The sequence below is a fragment of the Apodemus sylvaticus genome, chromosome 9, assembly GCF_947179515.1.
Source record: "Apodemus sylvaticus chromosome 9, mApoSyl1.1, whole genome shotgun sequence".
In the NCBI taxonomy this organism is placed as follows: domain Eukaryota; kingdom Metazoa; phylum Chordata; class Mammalia; order Rodentia; family Muridae; genus Apodemus; species Apodemus sylvaticus.
The window spans coordinates 81953488-81972121 of NC_067480.1; the positions used below are offsets into that span (position 1 = coordinate 81953488).

The 18634-nt window shown below is 48.1% G+C and overlaps 1 protein-coding gene across 2 annotated transcripts in view; it reads left to right on the forward strand.

Annotated features, from left to right (window-relative positions):
- The first annotated feature begins 547 nt into the window (after window positions 1-547).
- Spats1 (spermatogenesis associated serine rich 1) overlaps window positions 548-18634 on the forward strand; it is a 29542-nt gene continuing 11455 nt past the window's right edge. For both annotated transcript variants that reach the window (XM_052193606.1, XM_052193607.1), the window contains exons 1-4: window positions 548-563; window positions 9421-9574; window positions 12840-13003; window positions 17912-18073. In XM_052193606.1, coding sequence (XP_052049566.1) covers window positions 548-563; window positions 9421-9574; window positions 12840-13003; window positions 17912-18073 — 496 coding nt within the window. The remainder of the gene's footprint in view (window positions 564-9420; window positions 9575-12839; window positions 13004-17911; window positions 18074-18634) is intronic.

Consider the following 18634-nt stretch of genomic DNA (forward strand, 5'->3'; position numbering starts at 1 on the left):
CGTGGAAAGAAAGAGAGCTTTGGACGGGTGGAACTTGGGAGTGCATCCGTCTTCTGGATGACCTTGAACAAGCCTTTGCTCAAAGTCAGTTTTCTATTTTGAAAAACGCAGCTGGCTGTTGTGGGAAGACAGCCTCCAGCAGGGCGCCTGGCCCAGAAAAAGGCGCGGTAAGTGGTGGGTGAATCCTGTCTAATCAGGATGCCAATTCTACCCCGACATCTGCAAGCTTTGTAGAGGGTGCATCGTTCACGGCCAACCGAGGTACTAGAAGCAGCCATGACAGTTGTTGGAAAAGAGCTAAATCAAAATCCTGAGGTTCTACAGCTCTCAGGTCTGAGACCCCCCTCCCCCAACCCAGGCCAGAGCGCCGGGTGCAGGGAGATAGGTGCGTCAAGAGCAGCGCGCCAGCTCGCGGGAAGTGGCGCGTTGTCTTGGCAACCCTGGACCGAGCCTTGCAGGCGGTGGTAGGCGCCCTTGATTTCGCTTTGCATCCTGGCATTCGGCAGTTCCGCTGCCAGTTGGTGCGTTGATCTGGGCCTTATCCTCCATGGAGTCCTCCAAGGGTAGATGAAGGGCTTCCCCCGGGGCAGTAGGGTGGGACTCAGAGGTGGAAAGGAGACCCAAGGACGGGGCGGGGCGGGGCGAGTACTCGCTGGAGCCCAGAGTCGGGAGGAGGGGGAGAGGGCTTGGCATTCAAACCCATGAACCGCTAGGAGGGCCAGTGAGATTCAGGGTTTCCCCTTGCTCTGCCCCTTGAATTTCAATGACGTTTGGGGCATGTTGATTTTTGAATGTTATGGCTTTTCTAAAAAAGCACCTTTTGGGTGCGGTTGCTTTTCCGTGTGCACTGGTGAGCCCAGGAATACTCTCAAGGGCAATCCCGTCCGCCTGCCTGCCCGCAAACTTCTGTCTCAAGAGCAGCCTGTATTAGCGAGCTGCAGAAGGTTCCAGAGAAAAGTGACTTAGGCATGCCCAAGGTGGAAAAGAAATACAATTTAGTTCTTAGAAATCAAAAGGGTTGGGTGGGCTTAGGGAGAGAAAAGGTTTATTGGACTCATAGCTTTATTATTATTATTATTATTATTATTATTATTATTATTATTATTATTATTACTATTACTAAGCACTGCTGCCCTGTATGTAGCCCAGAGTGGCCTGGAATTCTCCATCCTTTTGCTTCACAGGTTCTTGTATATTCCAGGTGTGGCTCATGTTCATGGTCCTGCTGCTTTGGCCCTCTGGTGGCATATCATAGAGGCAATCATGAGTCAGATCAAAGCATCTCCCTCTTAGTCAAGAAATACTGAAAGGGGGGGAAAGGGTGGGGGGCTGTGGTCCTGCTCTTGCACTCAGCGGAACCCCAATGACCCAAGACTACTTTTTTGTTTTTAAATTGTCTCTATTGTATATATGCATGCTTTGCCTGCCTGTTTGTATGTGTGCGTACTGAGTTTGTGCCTGGTGCCTGCAGAAGTTAGAAGAGGGTGTTAGATTCCCTGGAACTGGAGTTGTGGTGGCCGTGAACCACCACGTGGGTGGTGCTGGGAATCAAAGTCCAGCCCTCTGCGAGAGCTACGAGGATTCTAACTCTCTCCACCTCCGTGACCTCCGACTTTTAAAAAAAAGTCCCACCATCTCGCAACAGTAGGACAGACTGGGAGCTAAATCTTTAAGCCAGGCGGTTTTGGAGAGCATTGCAGAGGCAAACTAAAGCAACGGGTCAGGGTATGCACACACCGAAGCTAAAGCAGCAGGTCAGGGTATGCACACAACGAAGCTAAAGCAGCGGTTAGGGTATGCACACAACGAAGCTAAAGCAGCGGTTAGGGTATGCACACAACGAAGCTAAAGCAGCGGTTAGGGTATGCACACAACAAACTCAGGTCTACATTCGAAACCTGGTCAGGCAGACTTCCATCAGAAAGAGGAGCTAAGTTGGAGCGCGCACACCTGCGGATGCTCACACTCTGGAGAGGCAGGCACGAGGACTGCAGTGTCCAAGGTCATCCTCACGTATATAGCAACTTTGGGGCCAGTCTAGCCTACATGAGACCCTGTCCCAACAAGAAGACAAAGCAGAGATTTGAATGAGATTTGCCCTACAGTCTGTTCATATCCATGTTTTTTTTTCCGCTTGCTCAGATATTAGTAGAAATGTGGTATTGCTTATTAGCTGGGGCACTTCAGGTGGAAATGTGCTCTTACTCCATAGCTGACTCTCAAGGCAGCTGAGAAAGAATGGGAGAAAGAATGGCAGCCTGTTTCTCTTGAGGGCACAGTCCAGACGACAGTACAGTTCCCCAAAACCCTTCGGGGTGAATCCCGGCTCAGGATGTCATGACTGTAGGCCAGGAGGCTGTTCCCATCCTCGGCTATAAACTGGACTGGAAGGAGCCGGCAGACCTGGGCCCATCATGGCTAGGATAGCGAGGAGAAAGGGGCCCCAGATCGCAGCTTCCCTCCGCCCCATACCCTCCCTCCTTCCCAGTCTGATGTGGCTCATACCTAAGCCCGCCGGCAGCTGAGGGTGACCTTGCACTCTGGTCGGCCTGCCCCACGTCCCGGGTGCTGGGGTTACAGGTGTGCACCGGCATGTCTGGTCCCGTGCATGCTGGGGGCTGAGCCCAGAGCTTCATGTATGTTAGGCGAGTGCTCTGCTAACAGAACTACCATCCCAGTCCCTGGGGACCCAACTTTACGCTTCAGAACTTCCTGTGTCTCCAATCTGGTTTGGAGTAAGGAGAAAGCCACTTGAAGCTAGGGGGGCGATGCATGCTTTGTAATTGGGGGTTCCTTTCAGGAGACACAACGAAGGTTCAGTTTAACAGGGTTCCAGGTATGGAGGAACTGAGGGGGCCCCACAAGCTAGCTTCTTGTGTAGCGTGTGGGTGTGTGCCTTTTTCAGCAGGAAGGAAGGCCCCATTCCTTTCCTTACCGCTGTAGGGTTGACCTATCTTTTCTAAAACTTTAATTTATTATTATTTTTCATTTATCCACTTTACATCCTGCTCATTGCCCCCCTCCCATTCACCCCCTTCCCCAATCCTTCCCTCACCCCTTCTCTTCTTCTCCTTTGAGCGGGTGGATCCTTCCCCCTGGCCCTCCCCATATCTCCTCACCCTGGCACATCAAGTCTCTGCGAGGCTAAGCCCATCCTCTCCTACTGAGGCCAGACAAGGCTGCCCAGCTAGAAGAACACATCCCACAGTCATGCAACAGCTGTTGGGACAGCCTCTGCTCCAGTTGTTCAGGACCCACATGAAGACCAAGCTGCACATCTGCTACATACATGTGGGAAAGCCAAGGTTCAGCCCATGTATGCTCTTTGATTGGCGGTTTAGTCTCTGAGAACCCCAAGGATCCAGATTAGTTGACCCTGTTGGTCTTCCTGCGGAGTTCCTATTCCCTTTGGGGCCTGCAATCCTTCCTCCTGTTCTTCCATAAGAGTCCCCAGGCTCCATCCACTGTTTGGCTGTGGGTGTCTGCATCTGTCTGAGTCAGCCGCTGGGTGGAGCCTCTGAGGACAGCCAGGCTAGACTTTGTCTGCAAGCACAACAGAGTATCATTAGCAGTGTCAGGGACTGGTGCTTGCTCATGGGATGGGTCTCAGGTGGGGCTGGGGATTGATGTGTTTTTAACAGTCGCTCACCCGAGATCTTTAGCTTGTTTGTGGAGCAGATAAAGCAGGAAGTGGGTAAATGGAAAAAAATTTTAAACTAAAAACACTCCGCATTAAGCCAACATGGTTTGCTGCCTGCATTATTTTCCTCCCTGCCAGCCAGACAGAGGGTTTTGAGTCAGCTGAGGAGACAAGTGTGAGAATGTACTTCCGTTATGTAAGGCGTCGTTTCCGCCCAAAGAAGTGCAAATCTTCTCAAGTTTCACAGATGGCACCAAAGGCACAGATTTCCTTCCAAATTCCCTTTCCCTCGTGAATTCCTTTCTGGTCTCTAGAATCTTCCATTGGTCTTTAACAATGTTTATTTAAAATATTAATATGGTCAGGCAGTGGTGGTGCACGCCTTTAATCCCAGCATTTAGGTGGCACAGGCAGGTGAGTCTCTAACTTCGAGACCAGCATGGTCTACAGAGCAAATTCCAGGATAGCCCAGGCTGCACAGTGAGACCGTGTCTTGAAAAAGCAAAAACAAAACAAAACAAAACAAAACAAAACAAAAATCAACGTTATGTGTGTGGATGTGCAGTGAGCCACGGAGGCCAGAAGAGGGCGCTGGATCCCTTGGCGCTGCAGTTACAGGTGGTTCTTGAAAATGAACTCTGGTCCTCTGGGAGAACAGCAAGGGTTCTTAACAGCTGGGCTATTTCTCCAGCCCCCACTTTGCTTTATAAGTTATTGTCATATTTTTTCACCCCACGGTGTTGCCTAGAGTCATAACTTGGCATTTATACAGGTTTCCGGACAAATGGCGAAGCTCTGGAGGCACGTGGTCCTCACCACAGCCTTTGAGCTAGGCAGCTAAAGATGGCCGGCACAGGGGCTGGGAGCAGGGAGTGGGGGGCGACCGGCTTCCTTAGAGCATGGCCAGCATTAGCATCAGAAGGCATTCTTCCTCTGCCTGGGCAGCGGGAGGCATCCTGAGGCCATGTTTATGCCTCCACCCATGTCTGAGACAGGGATACTCCTAGGGAGATCCTGTGCTCCCCTTGAGATGGGGACTGTGACATTTAGCTAAGAGATGGCTCTGACCACCCTTGCATCGGACAAGCTTTCCCATCGCAGAAGCCCTGAGTCACTATTTTATTAGAGTCTCGCTACTGTAAAACTGACTAAGAAAGCTAGGAAATATGTTAAAATCTTACATGTGACTGATTCAGTGTTCACTGGTCAGGGTGGTGTAGCATTTTTAAAATCTCCCAGAATCCCAACACAGACAAGATACTTATGAAGGGGTGAGACCCTCTGATCCATATAGGTCACTGTGTGTGTGTGATCTCCATTGTACACACGTGGAGGTCAGAGAACAACTTCCAGAAGCTGATTCTTCTTCCAGGGTCTCTCTTCTCCCTCCAGACTAATCTGGCCGTGTCTCTACCTTCCATTTTACTGTGGGGATCTGGATTAGATTCCCACACTGAGTGACTCACAACCCCTATAAATCCAGTTCCATGGGATCCGCTGCCCTCTTCTGGCCTTCTCAGGAACTGCACTCACATAGTGCATGCAAATATATATATATATATATATATATATATATATATATATATGCATACACACACACACACTCCACCATACACACATACACATGAAATAAGACAAAATTAAAAAGTTGAGTCCTAGAACTACAAATGTATGTGCCACAATGCCTGGCTTTGAAATATATAACTGAAGGAGTATTGTGTGTGCACTTGTGTGTGCAGGCGCGTGTTTCCCCACGCATATGTGTTGGTCAGATGACAAGTCTGTGGTGGTCTCCGCTCTTTTCTTCCAAGCTTACATGAGCTCTGGGGATGGAGCTCAGGCCACTAGGGCTTAAGGGAACAGTGCTTGTCCCCCGCTTAACCACCTTTCTGAAGTTAGAGCTGGCGTGTCACCAGCTCTTCAGGTACGGACAGAAGTGACATAGTCATGTCTTCCCCATGTGTGCACCGAAGCCTGTCAAATGCCTCCTTGGCAGGAACATTGTGGGGACAGAGGAGAACACATGTGCTTTCAGTGCATTGAGGTCTCTGTTGGTGGAAGATGTGGAAACCAGTGACTGAGCAGGAAAATGACTTAGTAGCCAGATTTTTGAACATAAATAAGTCAACCAATTCTCTTTCTCTCCCTCTCCCTAGCTGTCCTGGAACTTGCCCTTTAGAGCAGGCTGGCTTTAAATTCACAGATATACACCTGCCTCTGCCTCCAAGTGATGGGATTAAAGGTCTGTGCCACCGCCAGGTTGATGATGATGATGGTGATGATGATGATGATTTATTGTGATAGAGTTTCGCTGTGTAGCCCTGGACATCCTGGAATTCACGCTGGAGACCAGACTGGCCTCATACTCATAGAGATCCACCTGCCTCTGCGTCTGGAGTGCTGGGATTAAAAGCATGTGCCACCACCACCCAGCCCCAATTATTCTCTGCATTTGCACATGTCACAGTGTGATTAAAACCTACACCCAGGTCTAAAAGAGTGACTCAAGAGGGTTAAAGTAAAAATTCCAGGTCATCTGGACTGGAGGGATTGCTCAGTGGTCAAGAGCGTTTGCTGCTCTTCAAGAGGACCTGGATTAGATTCCCACACTGGGTGACTCACAACACACACACACACACACACACACACACACACACTCTACCACCACACACACATACACATGAAATAAAACAAAATAAAAAAGAATTCCAGGCCTGGAAGCATCATGCCAGCAGCTGACAAACCTTCTTTTTTGTGGTGCATACAACAACGTTGGTGAAATTGATTGTGTCTTCTACTCGGTGAAATACAGTCTTTGCACTTAAGAATGCAAGTTTCTAATTACTGTTTGGTTGAATCCCATAGGTTTGATGTTAATGTGATTTCCATTGTTATTTCTTTTTGGTGAATTATTCAGCAGTGTGGTTTGAGTTCCCAAGCTTATGGTGAGGTTTTGGCTTGGGGCTGTCTTTTTTTTATTGATTTCTAATTGTGTTGTGTTGAGTGGAGTCTATATGCTATTCCTTGGCTCTTTTGTGGCCGAGTAAAGGTGGTTCACGCTCTGGTCGCAGGAGACTGCCCTGCCCTCCTCACACCTCTGTAGTTTTCCCATACCCAGTGGGCTTTGACCTTATCCCTGGCAACCACTTGGCCTCACAGTACTGAGGCCGCTTTGGGTTCTGGCTCCCAAGGCTTTGGGAGTCTGCCATGGTCACAGTGGGAGTATGCTACGGTCTCAGATCTTATGCCACACTCCAGAAAACCTGAAGGTGGAGTGGGGGATTTTGAAGACAGGAAGTAGCTCAGCTGACCTTTGAAGTTTGTAACCACAAGCATGATCCTGTGAGGGTGTGATGTATGTGTGTGTGTGTGTGTGTGTATGTGTTCGTGTGTATGTGTGTGCTTCTTTTGTTTTCCCTCCCCTCCACTCCCTTCCCTCTCTTCCTCCCCATTTCCCTTTCCTCATCTTTCTTTCTCATCTTTTCCTTCTCCTCCTGTTTTCCTCCCTCCTCTTTCCCTCGCCAGTTCTTACTCCCCTCCCCCCTTCCTTGGCATCACTATGCTGCCCAGGCTACTCTTGAACTCAGGGCCCTTTTACCTCAGCTTCCATCCATGTAGAACTGTGGACGCGTGCGACCACATCTGGCAGACACGAAGAGTTAGGTGATGAGGGAACGCTTGACTTTAAGAGGCGATGAGGACATTCTGCTCTGTAGTCCCGTTGACAGAGAGTGGGGATTCATGGAGGACCAGTGTCCAGCATGGTCCTAGGCAGGGGGACCAGGCCAGAGCCGACAAATGGACTCTACATGCTGAGAGGACTCTGGACTTGTGTAATTTTCTTACCACAAGCAGTTACATTCTGTTTAGTGAGCTTTTGTGCTCTGTGAAGTTATTCACAAAGAAATACAGTGTCTACTCATCTGGACTTTAAAAAAAGTAGTTGGAGGGGCGGAGAGGAGGCTCAGCCAGTTAGGGTACTTGCTGCTCCTGCAGAGACTGGAGTTTGGTTCCCAGCACCCACATCCGGTGGCTCAACCATCTGTAATGCCAGCACCAGGGGACCTGATGCCCTCTTCTGGCCTCCATGAGTACTGCACACATGCGGTGCACATACAGGCACGCAGATGTGCACACATACACATAAAGAAAAATTCTTAAAAACTAATTGAACGGGCTGGAGAGATGGTTCTGCAGTTAAGGGCACTGACTGCTCTTCCAGAGGTCCTGAGTTAAAATCCTGCAACCACATGGTGGCTCACAACCATCTGTAATGGGATCTGACACCTCTTCTGGTATGTCTGAAGATAGCTACAGTGTACTCATATAAATAAAATAAATACATCTTTTTAAAAAAGTAACTGAACAGGGTACACACTATCGTAAAATAAAGAACAGACCGACTTTTACAAAATATAAATCACACATCAAAAAAAAAATAAATAAAAGGTTCATCTCTCCCTGTGACAGTCTCAGACTTAAAGGACTCCTTGTCATTAAGGTGGTGGCGGGGGGGGGGGGGGAGCTTTTCTTTTTTTCTTTTTTTCCTCCTCCTTTTGCTACAATGGCTGACCTGGAACACTTTACGTAGCTGAGGCTGACCTTGAACTTCTGATTTTCCTGTCCCCACCTCCCAAGGGCTGGGACCACTATCAAGGGCCACCATGTCTACTTTATGTGGTGCTGTGAATGGAACCTAGGGCTTCCTGCACACTGGGCAAGCGAGTTTCCAACTGACCTCCATCCCCAGTCCATAGAACTCTTTACATTTATTCACTCAAATACTGCTGGAGACCCGAGTCGCGACAGGTACTACTCTAGGGGCCCCTGGCGGCAAAGTTACGTTGTGAATGAGTAGCTTGATAGTGGGAGGTGCCCTGTGGACATTTCTTCAGGCCACGGCCACCGGCTGTGTTCATTTCATTCATTCTGACCCGAGCAAACACTCTGGAGAGTTGTACCAAGGTATCCACACAGTGTGCGGTGACCCCTAGGTGCTCTCCTGCACTAAGTTCAGAGCAGGGGAGCTGTGTGGGGCTCAAGCAGTCTGGCCTGGTGGCCGGGATTTCAGACTCTGGCATCACAAGTCGTGTTTTGGTTTTGGTTTTGGTTTTTTGGATTTGGTTTGTTCGAGATAGGGTTTCTCTGTGTAGCCCTGGCTGTCCTGGAACTCACTCTGTAGACCAGGCTGGCCTCGAACTCAGAAATCCGCCTGCCTCTGCCTCCCAGAGTGCTGGGATTACAGACATGTGCCACCATCGCCCGGCACAAGTCGTGTTATTAAACTTGGAGCTAGATGTTTATTTTCTCTCTGAACCCAGGCAAGTGTATAAAGTGTAGAACCTTCTGAATCTGTTTCCTCACTGCTCTCCCCCCCCCTCTCTCTCTCTCTCTCACACACACACACACACACACACACACACACACAAACTTATGAGAGCTAGATGGGACACTGGATATTTGTGTGAGGGGCTACCGTGATCCCCAGGACACAGCAAATACTAAATATTAGCTATTTTATACATTTATTTATTGGGTGTGTGAGTGCAGGCAGGCATGGTGATTAGAGGACAAAGTCTGGAGTCAGTTCTCTCTCGCCACCTTGTGAGATCTTCTGGGTGGGGATTGAACTCAGATTGCCAGACTTGGCAGCAAGCCCCTTTACCCACTGAGCCATCTCACCAGATCCCTGCCTTCCCTGATTTTCAGTTATGACAGGAAATAAAACAACCTGTCAGATGTCCCAGCAATATGCTTAAATGGTGATATCTCTGTTGCAGATGCCCAGCACAGTGATGTTCTAGAATCTAAAGGCTGCTTGGCTAACAGGACGTCCTCTCATCAGAACAAAAGGACCAGCCTCTCGTCTTCTGATGGAACAGGTCCGAGAGTCACTGAGTCCCCAGGCCTTCCCAGGGTGCTGACTCCCTCTGAGTAAGTGTGTGTGTCAGGGTGTCAGGGGGTGAACTGTGAGGCTGAAGCTGGTAGTCTGAGGTCAGTGTAACCTGCGAGACAAGAACATTAGAGCTGATACACAGGTTCACAGGTTCAAATCCCAAGTCTTCCTCTGACCAACTGTGTGAATTCAAGCAAACTGCATCACGTCCCTGAGACTCTGGTGATTTGCTTTTAAATATTATTTATTTATTTATTTTCCCCTGCCCCCTGTTGTGAACATGTGGAGGTCAAAGGAGAATGTAAAAGAATCACACACACACACACATACACACACACACACTCACACACACACACAAGAAAAAAGAAAAGTAAAGAGAGACTATCCTAAGAAATACAGTCAAGGGGTTGGGGATTTAGCTCAGTGGTAGTGTGCTTGCCTAGCAAGCACAAGGCCCTGGGTTCGGTCCTCAGCTCTGTTAAAAAAAAAGAAAAAAAGAAAAAAAAAAGAAATGCAGTCAAGAATATGCTTACTTTTCTGGGTAAGGGGCCCACAAAATCGGTGCCTGGGCATTGAGCGAGAGGAGGGGAAGGAAGACCTGGCATTGTTTTGTCTGTTGACTTGGAAATTTACTTAATTAAAAAAAACCCAAACAAGCCATGACTTTGTACCACTGGTTTACTTATCTCCATCTTTTGTGAGTGTGCATGGCCGCAGCGAGCGTGCATGGCCGCAGCGTGGGGAGGGAGAGGATGACCTTGGGGGTCGCTCTTCTCCTTCCTCAATCCCGGGAATCGAACCCGGGTCCCAGGTTTGGCAGCAAACGCTTTCACCTGGTCCTGCAGCCCTGGCATTAAGTTTGCTTGCTTATTTATTTATTTATTTGTTTATTTATTTATCTGATTATTTGTTTGTTTTTTGAGACAGGGTTTCTCTGTGTAGCCCTGGCTGTCCTAGAACTCACTCTGTAGACCAGGCTGGCCTCAAACTCAGAAATCTGCCTGCCTCTGCCTCCCAAGTGTTGGGATTAAAGGCGTGTGCCACCACGCCTGGGGGCATTGAATTTATGATTATTTGTAAAACTGCGTTTATATTTTAGGTACTTTTCTCCATTTGTATTTCTGCTAGCAGTAAAAACTTTTTCTAATTTTTTTGATATAATGAAAGTTTATTATAGAAAAATTAAAAAATATCAAACCACTTTTTACCACAAACAAAAGTCACAATTTCATACTGTAGAGAATAAATGTTAACATTTTGAAGTTATGTTTTGTTTTGTTTTTCCTTGCTTTTGCTGTAAGGGGGGTTCAAGCCCACAGCATCACACACAGGAGCCTCAACCTGGCCCTGCTGTCTGTGATACATCTAGTCCTGATAAAAGTTCTTTTTTATGCATATATGAACATTTTTATTTATGTATCTCACTCTCCTATAAGACCTAATTTCAAACACTTGTTAAGGCTGAGGATGGAGCTCAGGGTAGAACATGTACTTGCCAGAATGCCAAGGTGCTGGGTCCTACCCGGGCCTTAATTTAAAATGATATAAGATAAAAAATCAGAATTATCAAGAGGCATCCAGTCCTCTGATGAAGACCCCAGGCCTTCCAGGCCCGCCTCCCTCTTCTTCAGACCCAGGCAACACAGGAAGATGGAGGAAGAGGTGAGCCTGCAAGGGAGGAAACGGCCCCTCACCTGCACACACACTGGCTCGAGTCTCTCTCCAGTCAAGAGTCAAGAATCCCAGCGCAATAAAGCCGAAGAGATGGCTCACTGGCTAAAAATAAAGTGCTGGCTGCCCTTCTAGAGGACCTGGGTTTAGTTCGCAGCAGCCACATGGCGGCCCACAACCACCTGTAACTCCAGTTCCAGGGCATTTTATGCCCTCTTCTGGCCTCCATGGGCATTGCATGTACATTAAAACAATACGGCAAAGGCATGTTATTCCTTTGTAAGTGCCCAATGAAATGGCATTGAGTACTAAGATTCACGGTGGCCTTAGGACCAATTCAAACCAATTCATCATCCCAAATGCAAACTCTGCATCCATTGATCAGAGCAGCATTCTTCCCTCTCCAGCTCTGGGACCCCTCTTGTCTAGTCTCTGCTCTCATAAGCAGTCATATTGATCTGTCCTCTTATGGTTGGCTAGTTTTTATTTCGAATAATTGTCTCAAGGCTCACCGTATCACAGCATGTTGCAGGATCGCGCCCCTTTGCCGCCTGAGCTATGCTCCTCAGTGTGGGTATATTCTCAACGTGCCCACCCGCCTGCTGGCGGATACTCAGAGCCACTACTTTTCTGTGACGCACATTCACAGACAAGTGTCTGCTTGAGTTTCTGATTTCTATTCTTTTGGATATACACCTAAGGGTAGAATGCTGGAGCATGTAGCAATTCTGTGATTTACTTTCTGAGGAGTTAGAGACTTGACTGTTTCCCCCCTTCTTTAATTTGTTTAAATATGGATGTATTGGGGGCTGGAGAGATGGCTCAGCGGTTAAGAGCACCGACTGCTCTTCCCAAGACCCTGAGTTCAAATCCCAGCAACCACATGGTAGCTCACAACCATCTGTAATAAGATCTGATGCCCTCTTCTGGTGTGTCTGAAGACAGCTACAGTGGACTTACATAAAATAAATAAATAAATCTTTGAAATATTGGGATAAAGCTTTAAAAAACTAAAAAAGCTAAAAAAAAAAAAAAAACCTATGGATCTAAATACCACATGCATGTCTGGTGCCTGTGGATGCCAGAAGATTCCTTAGAGTTATAGGTGGTTGTGAGCTACCAAGTGGGTGCTGGGAATTGAACCTGTGTTCTCTATAAGAATAGCAAGTGCTCCTAATTGATTAGCTATCTTTCTAGCTTGGTTTTTTTAAAAAAAGATTTACTTCTTTATTTATTTTATGTATATGAGCGCTCTATCTGCAGACACACCTGCAGGCCAGAAGAGGGCATCCGATCCCGTTACAGATGGTTGTGAGCCACAATGCTGGTGCTGAGAGTTGAACTCAGGACCTCTAGAAGAGCAGCCAATGCTCTTAACAGCTGAGCCATCTTTCTGGCCCCTCCAGACTCTGGCTGTGCAGCAAACACCTTTACTTAATTATTTTAAAGTGCACATCTTTTGAGTAAGTTTCAGTACCTTCAAGCTGTGAGTCAGGAAACCACACTCAGGGACTTTACGGAGAAGCGAGGCCAGTCCTGTTGCAGAGGACTTGTGTACTTCGAGTATAAGATCAGAGTCTGGCCTGCGGTTCGAACACAGCGATGATTCTAACCCTGTCACTTGTCTTCCAGCACGGCTGCGGGGCTGGGTCGGAAGACCTCCTCCTCTTCATCCTCCTCCTCTTCATCCTCCTCCTCTTCCTCGGCACAGTCTCAGCCCTCCTCCAAAGTTTCCCTGCCTGAAATCCAGAAGGAAAAATGTCCCGAGGAATTCAGCCTGCTCAAGTCACAGACAAGTGAGTGGCCCCAGGCCCTCCGCCACAGGCCTCTGCTCCCAGAACCTTTCAAGAAATGTGCCCTGATGTGGGAGGAGTCACGGAAGACCTCCCCTGCCCAGGGCTAGGCATTTAGCATGTTTCTTCTCTGGTCCTCATGACAGCTGTGTGGGAGGTGTAGTCATATATTTTTCGAATGTGAAATGCCTTCATGTGAGAGTCATAAAATGTTCTAAAGAAATACACAAGTGGGCTGGTGAGATGGCTCAGAGGTTAAGAGCACTGACTGCTCTTCTGGAGGTTATAAGTTCAAATCCCAGCAACCCCAACCATCTGCAGTGAGAAACAAATAAAAAACCTAGGGCCTGAGAGAACAGGGCGGGAGCCAGCAGGTCCCGGAGAGAGTAGGGCTGGAGCAAGAGGGAGAAAGGGAAGGGGAAAATAAATATACAAGTGTGTGGAATGCAAACCCTCCTTTTCAGTATTCCCCAACAATATTTTGCCCTATAGCTGTGAAGAACTGAATTTTGAAATGTATATATGACCTGTGTATACATACATATATGCATACAAAAGCAGTCATATGCCATATAATGCAGCTTTGGCCAACAGTGACCTGCATATATGACGGAGGTTCTGCCAAAATATGATGATGCAGCTGAAAGCTTCCTATTGCCTGGTGATGTCATAGCTCTCCTAATGTCGTAACACATACGTGACTTGTGTCTGTGGTGCTACTGTTGGCCAGTTATATAAAAGCACAGCATACACATCATATCTGATAACGACAAATAACCACACTACTGGTTCAGATATTTAGTACACTACACAATGCCATCATTACAAAGCATACTCTTCCTACTTAGTACAGAAGTTAAGGGGGCTGGGCAGGGCAGCTCGCTTAGTGGGCTGAGGTCCTCACGGCTGAGTCTGACTACCCGGGTGGAAGGAGAGAACTGACTTCTGGGAGCTGTGCCCTGGCCCCCACCATGGTGATACAACACACGAGCATGCGCACACGTGTGCACAGAACCTAAAGTTGACTGCAGGACACTGTGCTTGGCCACTGCTCTCTCACACACTGTGCTTAGGGCTAATTACTACTTGCTTTTCACACCTGTGAAGAAGCAACTAAAAAAGTCAGGGTTTATTTTGACTCAATGGACCACACAGCAGACAGGAAGACATGGAGACAACTCACACTGTCTGTATCCACATTCAGGAAATGGAAAGACAGACAGACAGACAGAGATAGACAGACAGAGACAGACACACAGAGAGAGACAGAGAGACAGAGACAGACAGGGAGACAGAGATAGACAAAGATAGGGAGAGACAAAGAAACACACACAGAGACAGAGAGACACAGTGAGACAGAGATAGACAGGAAGAGACAGAGAGAGACAGAGACAGACAGACAGAACAGAAAGACACATAAAGACAGAGATAGACAGAGAGATAGGGAGAGACAGAGAGGTACACAGAGACAGGCAGAAGGACAGAGAGACATAGAGAGACAGACAGAGACAGACTGACACACACACAGAGGAGACAGAGAGAAAGCAGCAAATAGGTAGGTAGATAGGTAGATAGATGATAGATAGGTAGATAGATAGATAGATGGACAGACAGACAGACAGGATGGCTGATGCTCAGCTTGCCAACCCAGGATCCAGTCTAACGTCCCAGCCTTCCTACCTCAGTTAACACAATCTAGAACCCCTCACTGGTGTGCTCAGAGGTGAGTCCTAGGTGAGATCCCCAGTTGATACCGGTGCTGCCTCACTGACCTCGCTGTGTAACAGGGTCTGTGTCAGCACACGGCGGCGGCATTCAGAGTGAAGCAGCCTACTGGCGCATTTCTCAAGTCACCAAGTGACACACGCTCGACCAGCTGATCGGAGGTATGCAGGGCATTTCCCCTCTAGTCGCATAGGCCCCAGACCTTCCCCTGTAATCCTGATGTAGGTCTATGCGGCTGTTTGCATCAGATGTTTTCCTCGTCCTAAAAGATTGATGATTTCTGTTTTATGTACATTATGTTTTATGTTCGTTTGCCTTGGATCCCCAGGAGCTGGAGTCACAGATGGTTGTGGGCTGATAGAGACCTTTCCATTTTACAGAGATGGAAATGGGGTTATGGAGAGACTCAGTCATCCACAGAAGCACGCACAGTCAGGAAGCGGAGCACGGGGGACAGAACACCCCAAGCCCCCAGGCTTCCCATCCAACCTCTGCTCTTCGCTGGCTACCCAGGGCCTTCTCCAGCAGCTCTAGAACGACTGGATTCTTTGGTTGTTTAGTCACTATAGTTTTATGAGGACAGTGTCAGACGGACTAGGACTAGCCTGAAGCAGGATCCTGGTTTCCTTTCTTTGGCGGCTGTGTGTCCACAGGTCACTGGTGCACACACGTGGGGCCAACACCATGCTGCACCAGACAGGCTGTCATGGCTGGTCCCTGTTGAGCTCTCTCTCTCTCTCTTCTCTCTCTCTCTTTCTCTCTCTCTCTCCCCCCCCCCCCAGCCATCAGAGGGAAGGCTGATCACAGGTAGGATGTTATGACCCCAGTTTTTGTAGCATCATGTGAACATGAAACTCGAGTGAGTTTTGAAAGGGAAGGGAAAACAGAAACAATTGAGCAGCTTCTTGAATAATTTTCCCCCTCCTCCTCCTCTTCCCATGTCTCGTTTCCCAGAGTTCGATGCTGCCCCAGCCCCTGATGCAGAACCAAGGGCTCGTACGCATGGAGAAAGGCCCCACAGTTTAGCTGGGTATGGTGGCACACACCCGTAGTTTCAACAGTTGGGAGGCTGAAGATCAAGAGAATAAGGCTGGGCTGGGAGGGTGGCTCAGTAGGCAAAGCTTACCACACAAGCATGAGGATCTCAGAATAGATTCCAGCACCCGTGTGTACTGGCTGGTTTTGTGTGCCAACTTGACCCAGGCTGGAGTTATCACAGAGAAAGGAGCTTTAGTTGGGGAAGTGCCTCCATGAGATCCAGCTGTGGGGCATTTTCTCAATTAGTGATCGAGGGGGGAGGGGCCACTGTGGATAGTGCCATCCTGAGCTGGTATTCTTGGGTTCTATAAGAGAGCAGACTGAGCAAGCCAGGGGAAGCAAGCCAGTAAGGATCATCCCTCCATGGCCTCTGCATCAGCTCCTGCTGTAAGACCCCAAAAACTGAGGGTGCCCCAGCACCCCACTCCCCGGAAGGCGACACCCAAATCACTCGCGAGAAACGGTTTCGATGCAATAGCATGAGGATTTCTTTATTCCAGAATTCTGGGTTCCATAGCCGCCGTGCACCACGCAGGGTCAGAGGACTATGGACCACGAGTGCCGAATTGAGACAGCTTTTATAAGTTTACGACAGAGCCCACGAATCACAAACCAATCATTTCTTAGCATGGAGAGCCCGCGAAATGCGAGCCAATTGATTTGTACCACTCCATAGTTTGTAGGCCAATCAGTTTAAATTATCGGAGCCCGCGCTCAGTGAACCAATTAGTTTCCTATAATGTCTACAGCTGCGTGAACTCCTGCTTAGGGTAATGGCGTAAGTTTACAGAAGCAAGATAAGCTTAGCCCATTTTCAGTTACCCTATGGGGCCAGGATCACTTATTCAAGGCCTTTCTGCTAGGTCTAAACAAAGGGCGGGCTCTGGAATGTGACCTTTTACCTAGTTTCTAACAAAGCGAGATAGCATTTTAAACTTCTGATTTCTTGGGGTCGTTAGAGTTAGGCTGTATTAATTTCTATCCTTTCACTGCTTCCTGACCTGCTTGAGTTCCAGTCCTGACTTTCTTTGGTGATGGACAGCAACGTGGAAGTGTAAGCTAAATAACCCTTTCCTCCCCAACTTGCTTTTTGGTCATGATGTTGTGCAGGAATAGAAACCCTGACTAAGACACCATGCAGAAAGGTAGGCATGACAGCGTGTGCCTGCAACCCCAGTGATGTCAGGGGTGAAAAGATCCCAGCGATCAAGTCAAATGAGTGGGCTCTTGGTCCAGGGAGAGATCAGTGAGATGGACAGGGATGCAGAGGCGGCTTGACTGTTAAGAGCACTGACTGCTCTTCCAGAGGACACAGGTTCGATTCCCAGCACCTACACAGTGGCTAACAGCTTAACTCCAGTTCTAGGGGAGTCAGTGCCCTCCTCTGACTTCCATGGGCACCAGGCAGGCACATGGTACACAGACATACAAGCAGGTTAAGCACCCAAACACATAGAAACAAAAATCATTGTTTTGAAAAAGGTGAAAAGGAATTGAAGAAGATATTGATGTTGACCTCTGCTACATAAACACAGATCCATACATATGTACTTACCCAAACATACATGTATATATACACAGACATGTACACACCCCACAAAAGAATTCAGTCTAGCCTGGACTACATAGTGAGACTGCATACGTGGTCAAGCACACTGGCTGCTTTTCCAGAGGACCTGGATTTGGCTCCTGGCACCCACATGGTGTGGTTCATAACCACCTGTAACTCCATATCTGGGAAGCCCCAAGGCCCTCTTCTGGCCTCTGTGGGCACTGCATGCGTGTGGGTACATGCGTGCACTGCATGCGTGTGGTATACACATACACTTGCAGGTAAATGCTTATACACATTTTTGCGGGCTGGAGAGACAGCTCAGTGATTAAGAGCACTGATTGCTCTTCCAGAGGTCCTGAGTTCAATTTCCAGCACCCATGGGGTGGCTCACCACCATCTGTAATCGTATATCTGAAGAGAGCCACACTGTTCTCATATACATAAAATAAAATAAATCTAAAAGAAAAAATATTGTATATGTGAGAAGGCTGTGAACCAAGTAGAGCCTGTGGAGGGCAGATTTCAACACCTTGTCATCTAATCGTCTTGAGGTCCCGAGCAGTGCTCACGGACGGGTTTCTGATGTCTTGCAGAAGATGGGCAGCGTCCTGAGTGGACATTTTATCCAAGGTTTAGCAGCAACATCCACACCTACCATGTGGGAAAGCAGTGCTTCTTCAACGGGATCTTCCGGGGCAACAGGAGGTCCGTGACAGAAAGGACAGTGGACAAGAGCCTCGGGAAGAAGAAATACGGTAGCGTGTCTCCTCCATCAAAGGTGGAAAAAAAAAAAAGCAAGCCCCAGCTGTGCTTCTGTGGAGCCTGCTTCCTCTGGCTGGGAACAGCTCTGCAGGGCCACCTTGTGTTCCCACAGTGCAGCCAGGGAGACAGGAAGGCAGAGAGCCTCGTTTGCAGGTGACAGGTTCTGATGAATGCATACTGGCCCACACCTTTGTCCTTCTCTGACTCTCATGAAATGCTAATGTGGCATTTAAGTCACCAGATGAGTCCTTTTGGATTGTTATTAATATCAGCCTCATTGAAGTCCGAAGGAAATGATGTATGTTTCAGTTGGAGGCCACCTGTCGCACACATCTAAAGTAAGCCGTAGCATGGAGTATGTAGTAATATTTTTGAATTCACTTAACAGTAACTACAATGAAAATATCTATACATATGATGTATCTAAAGCCACACAGAACCTTAGTTTGTAACTTGGTGAGTTCTCTGCCTCAACTCACTCTGACTTCTCAAAAAAACCTAAGAAGCCGGGTGGTGGTGGTGCACGCCTGTAATCCCAGCACTCTGGGAGGCAG